Source organism: Microtus oregoni, unplaced genomic scaffold (assembly GCF_018167655.1).
Source record: "Microtus oregoni isolate MIOR12 unplaced genomic scaffold, Mior012 000011F_ref0000422, whole genome shotgun sequence".
Taxonomy (NCBI): domain Eukaryota; kingdom Metazoa; phylum Chordata; class Mammalia; order Rodentia; family Cricetidae; genus Microtus; species Microtus oregoni.
The window spans coordinates 44,835,690-44,841,689 of record NW_024543070.1 but is presented as its reverse complement, the minus strand read 5'-3'; the positions used below and the strand labels follow the sequence as shown (position 1 = coordinate 44,841,689).

The window sequence follows — 6,000 nt, the reverse complement described above, 5'->3', positions numbered from 1 at the left end:
CTCTGGAACAGAACCCCAGCTTGTCCTGAAGGTGAGTCACAATTGGTCTTTTCCAAGCCAGGCCTAAGGTTTGTAAGACTCGAAGCTTTTACAGGTAGGACCGGGACGGTTTTTACTCTTTGGGAAACATTGACTATAAAATTAAGTACAAGTTTTTATTTAGAATGGAACAGGTAAGTCCAGCCCCATCCTCATGTGAGCAGCTTGGCAATGCAGTGGGCCCATCAGCAGGGTGGGTAAGACGGACCGAGCAAGCATGCTGGTCAGTGGTTTCCCTGGCTGCTGACAGCCCAGATGCACAAATGCAAGAGAAAGCCAGCGCCCTCCACTTTAGGCCACAGTGCCTCGATGCAACTGTGACGGCAGCCAGCACGTCCCCCCAGGCAGAGGTGCTGAGCACTGAAGCCGATCTGCACGTGGGCAGCGGTTCTTGTTGCAAGTCCACAGGACCGCAGCTGGGTGGCCTCTGCTCACTCGCCTAGCATTCCCATCTACAGCAAGTGGAGAGGAGAGACTTAGGAATTTTCAGTTCCCAAATCCTCTCTCTGTTTTACTAGACATGGGCCACCCAAGAGGTAGGGTTTGGATTTGTTTGTTGCCTTCTTGGGGCATGGGGAGGAGGAAGCACTGACCCTTCCCTGGCCACCTCTGCTCCCTCGGCTGCAATGGATGCACTGCGGAGCAAAGGAGGCAGGCGCTCATCTGCATGGCACAGTCTCATCCTCTCCAGGGCTCCGGTCTCCGGCCACTGGGCAGCTCCCCATCACTGGCAGTGTCATCAGAACAGGAAGGATGAAGCGAGTCAGCAAACTAGCCAGAGCTAGCTGTCACCATGCAGGCTCACCCGAGACTGGGACATGACAGGTGACCCGGGCCCTCCCTGGCCAGCGGGCACCAAGTACCCTGGAGGAGTCGTACATCACTGAACTGGGCAAGGCACAGATGTGGTCAGCACTCTCCTGGTTCTGGACCCCACAGACAGTGTCCTCATCAGACAGACTCCCATGCAGGCCCTGTGCTTTCTGTGTTGCCTGCTAGACCCGAGCTAGGCCTGGGCTCAGCTCCTGAAGGAGCTCTCCGGCCAGTTTTCGTGAGGCTTCGGCACAAAGGAGATCCGATCTATACAAGATCTGGTCAAGAAAGCCAACAATTTCATGGGTGATAGCCTCCGTGTGGGCCATCTGCAATGAAGAAAGAAAGGAAAGATGAGGACACTACCTGGGGACCCCTCTGTCTGGTATACTCAGAGTGAAGCTGCAGGGGAAGTAGGTTCACCTCTGCTTTGTTTACAAGGTGATTATCAAAGCATGTCTGTCCCCAACCCCTCCCCCCCCCCAACAGTGGGGCCAATTCCTGATGACCAACCTCCCCACAGGAGTTCACACACAAGCAGGGTGGAGGCAGCAGGACTTCCCAGCTCACTGCCACAGCTTTGGGATTATGTGCTGTAAGAGCAGGCAGCCCTCATCAATGCCCCCCAGAACCACAGTTGAGACTCTCAAATGTCACCTGTGCAGGACGTTGACCAGGATTCCTTTTAGGTACAGCAGCATAGGAGCCCCGAGTTTGGAGAAAGACACACATTTGTTGTGAGTGGGGCAAACAAGAACCTGCAGGCTTAGCCCCAGCTCAGTTTCCTCTTGTCTCACCAGGTCTCTTTCTCTAGGGTGACCCAAGGTTCTCCATACCTTTGTGGCTTTGAGCCTTCACTGGCTGGCCCATAGCGCAGCCCTTCCTCCCTGGTCCTACTCTGGCCACCAGTAAAGTGAAGCATGCTGGTCAGGGCTGCAGTCTCTGCATCTGCACCTGCCACATGCATCATGCATCATGCACACCTTGGCCATGGTGCTGAGGCCATGCTCCAGCCTGGACACATCTGCAGGCCCTTGGCATCTGACTGGTCACTGCCAGGTTGTGACTGAAGAGTCGCAGGTCTGTGGTGCTGCGATGGCCTTCATTTAGAGGCGGCCTCTATCCTTCCTGGTGCACCAGTCCCTAGATGCCTTAAAGAGCTAATGTATGTCTAGACTCTGGGCAGAGACTGCCTCCCACTCAGGGGCAGGCAATCACTACACAGCATAACCTCCCACTTTTCCCCAGCATGGCGTCACAGAAACATGCCCTGCTGGCCTGAACCACGGCAGTCTGTACAGGGTTTAAGCATAGCAAGTGCAGCAACTTTAGAGCTGTTTCCCCATCTCAGACCGATGCGGGAGGAAGTGCAGTGAAGACAAGAAAGAGGAGGTTCACAAAATGCAGTGAGGGCAGGCAGGGTGGAGGGCTCCAAACAGACCCATCCTGGCACCAGTCAGTGCCGGAGGGTGGGAGCTGCAGCAGGTGACAGCCGGGGTTCGGAGGTCAGCCTGCCAGAGGAGGGGTCTGACAGGAAAATCCGTGCAGGAAAGGCCTGTGGGATCACCAGCTCTGGAAGCTGCTGCTCCTGTCTGTAATTTCCCATGTGCAAAAGCAGCTGTGATGTCTCCCCAATACCTGCACTATATTGATATCATGTGGTGTGTACATGTAACCTCATGGTTGCCTCTCAGTCTTGGGGACATGATCTGTGGACGGTCAGGATGATGACTTCTCATTAAGCTGCATAACTTGGATATACAGAAAATATACTAGGATACGCTTCATAACTAGATCTATTGTCCCACAAGGACTGCAAGACACTTAAAAGCCTGCTTTGTTCCTTTTACAGACTAAATCAAGAAAACAAATTCTCCCACTCTATCCTAAGCCACACATTCTTACCTCAGAGCAAGTTCAAACTAGACTGAATGTTTCTGTAAACGGATCATAAGTCAAAACCTTTACAGATATGCGCACGGTGAGAGTTACAGATGTCTAACCAAGGTTATTAACACAAAACAACATAAAAAAAAATTCAGACCAATTTTTTGCTTGCCAAGTCTGGCCAATAAAACCTGACTCCCTTGTGCAGATCTGTCTGCAGCTTGCCTCACCCGGGCACTGTGCCGTGGCCTCTGGTCACAGTCTTACGCCTAAAACCGTGAACCTTGAACCGCCACGGTAAATAGCTCGGCTCCTTGTTTACCCAAGGAATATGCTATGACCAAGGAGCTTTTTTTCTTACTGCTCAAGCGTCCTGTAAAAAAATCATTTAAGCTGGGTGAACAGAGAAGTAAGAGAGAACTGGGATGGAGAACTGTTGAAACACAGGAGAACCAGGAAGAACTAGAACCTAGGAGACAATTAGAGGACAGAAAAACAGACAAAGAGCATTACCTGAGCAACCCATACCCTCAGATAAAAACACAACAAAAAACCAAAAAGGCAAAGACCCTTATGTTCAGGTTTGCTACACTGTGGAGTTTTTTCTTTGAACCCTGGCTGTAGCCTTGGGAGCTGGACAACAAGCATGTCAGGGCAGAGGCAGAGAAAGAAGCCAGAGCAGATGGCTACTGAGGTCTGTGGCAAGTCAGAAGGCCCAAACCAGAAAGAGAAGCCAGGAACGCAGCAGGAGCCACCCCCGGGCTGAAGCTGGAGACACTGCTCCAGCGGGAGGAGGCTGAAGGCAGCCACTGCCAGCTCTGAGTTTACATTCGTCTGCCCTAGGCCGGGCTCCTCGGGCGGTGACACCCACACCGCTCTTATAGAAGGGCTCTCTGTTGCATGTAGATGACTCCTGCCATTGACTGGGATGGGGTCAGAAGCCCCTCTAAAGGCAGGGTGTGTGTTATTAACAGTTGTATCTGTAAGGACAGTCCCTGGTGGCCTGCTGGATGCCAGGATGGAGCACTTGGAGGAACCAGCATATGGCTTTCTCTGCATGCTAGGCAGCTCAACTGACCTGGGTTTCTGGGATGCTGCAGTACCTGCTGTAGATTAGCACTGTTAGTGGGTGGCTGGAACAGGCCTGATCAGGTGTGTGCTGCACAAGGCCCAACTCCCCTCAGAAGTCTCTGTGGGAGTGGGCAATGTGGCCTGTCTTGAATATGGAAATGTTGCTGGAACACCAATCAGAGGGCTGGTATGTCCAGGAAATTTTGCTGGGGTCCTTTCTCACATCTTAGTCGGTGCCTAGGCCACTGTAGTCTGTGAGGGTGACAGGACTGAAAAGCAGGGGGGATATGTGGCCCTGGAAGACGTCACAGAGGTAGTGAGCATTTATGACGAGGTCAGAGTTCCCACTTCCATGATTCAGAAGCACCTACTATCAACTGCATCAGACCTGGTAATCCGTGGTGTGTCTGCACAGCTGCCTGTGCCTATCCGGTCATGCATGCCTTCTTGCTCCTGTTAACAGCCGACAATTCTGGTACACAGATGCCTGTCTAAGCCTCTGCCATTGGGTGTGTGACATGGTGCCACGGGGCATCTTCCCAGGTGTGATGGTAACAGTGCCACGGGCACCTTCCCAGGTGTGATGGTAACAGTGCCATGGGGCATCTTCCCAGGTGTGATGGTAACAGTGCCACGGGGCACCTTCCCAGGTGTGATGGTAACACAGTGCCACGGGGCATCTTCCCAGGTGTGATGGTAACAGTGCCACGGGGCATCTTCCCCAGTGCTTGTGAACATTCACACATCTTCCGTGGAGAAGAAAGTGTCAATTCCTTCACCCATCTTTTAGTGAGGTGGTTTAGCTTTGTTCTCAGTTCTAAGAATCTTTACATATTTAGAATACGTAACTCCTGCCAGATACCCCCTAACTGATTTTCTCCATTCTGAGAGCCAGCCGTGTGCTCTGATAGTTCCCTTTGATGCACAGGCTGCAAACTTACATACAGCCCAATGTTTCTGTCTTTTCCTTTTGTTGTGTGGGGTTTTTTGTTGTTGTTACTTTTTTGAGACAGGGTTTCTCAGTAGCTTTGGAGCCTGTCCTGGAACTAGCTCTTGTAGACCAGGCTGGCCTCGAACTCACAGAGATCCGCCTGCCTCTGCCTCCCGAGTGCTGGGATTAAAGGTGTGCGCCACCACCACCCGGCCCTTTTGTTGTTTTTGGTGTCACATTCAAAACGCTACTGCAAGGTCTTGTGTCACCATTGGACACACTTCCGGCCAACCCCTTTACAAAGCCGTCAATGCATGTGTGCTTCCAGAAGACTCTCTAACTAGCTATTATCTTCCCGAGAGACTCGTGTGCTAGGGCTTGGTGCTCAACTGCTAGTACTATTTGGGAGGCCCTGGAAACTATCTAGAGGAAGAGGCCCACTGGGGAAGTCCTTAGGGATGTCTCCATTCCGCTGTTTCTTGAACACCACAGGTAGACAGCCCTACCATACATTCTTGCCACAGTGATCTACCTTGCCTGCCCAGCACCACGAAGGTACGTGAAAGCAAATACAGAACAACTCCCTTGCAGATGTCTGTCTCACTTTAGCTTTCCTTTGCTGTGACCAATGTATTAGCCAAAGCCTCTCTCTCCTGAAGTAATGGCCTGTCGCTACTTAGGAGCATGTTGTCACCGGAGCTGGACTTCTCTCCCCAGCATGCGGCAGGTATGCCTTCCCCTCCACGCACCTCCTGAACAGCACGGAAAGTTCTGGGTATGTGCTAACTGTGGCTCTACTGACCTCCATACCCAGGACCCTCTAGGAGGGAACCTACCTTTCACTTAGAGTGAAAGGTACATATGCAGTGCAGTTTGGAAAAAGAGCGACTTACATGGGTGACAGCTTCCCAGGCAACTTCATGGCCTTCTGGGGTCCAGAGCAAGAGGCTAAGAAGCAGGCGTCTGACAAGCTGTCTGCATACAGGTGGCCTGGGGTCTGCACTGGGAATCTCAGCTGCTTTCTGCAGATCGGCAGCGGAGAGGGGGCCACTTCTGAGCAGCATCAGGAGGCAGTTGAGCAATGCCTTCAGCTCCACCTGGGTAGTAAAGTTGAGAGGGTGAGACCTTAGAGAGGGTGTGACACTGGTGTGACTCTAGGACTTGTCTGATGCTTCAAAGCCCCCGGGAGAGAGACAGGCACCCAAGCTTGGCTAATTCACACACAGCTCTACATAAACCAAAATGGGCACAATGGAAAT

At 52.2% G+C, this 6,000-nt stretch overlaps 1 protein-coding gene across 1 annotated transcript in view; it reads right to left on the bottom strand.

The window, feature by feature from the left end:
- Window positions 1-1,034: 1,034 nt before the first annotated feature.
- Window positions 1,035-6,000, bottom strand: part of LOC121453457 (Fanconi anemia group C protein homolog) — a 77,861-nt gene continuing 72,895 nt past the window's right edge. The window contains exons 13-14 of the mRNA XM_041660256.1: window positions 5,635-5,838; window positions 1,035-1,181 (exon numbers count right to left, since the gene is read on the bottom strand). Coding sequence (XP_041516190.1) covers window positions 1,035-1,181; window positions 5,635-5,838 — 351 coding nt within the window. The remainder of the gene's footprint in view (window positions 1,182-5,634; window positions 5,839-6,000) is intronic.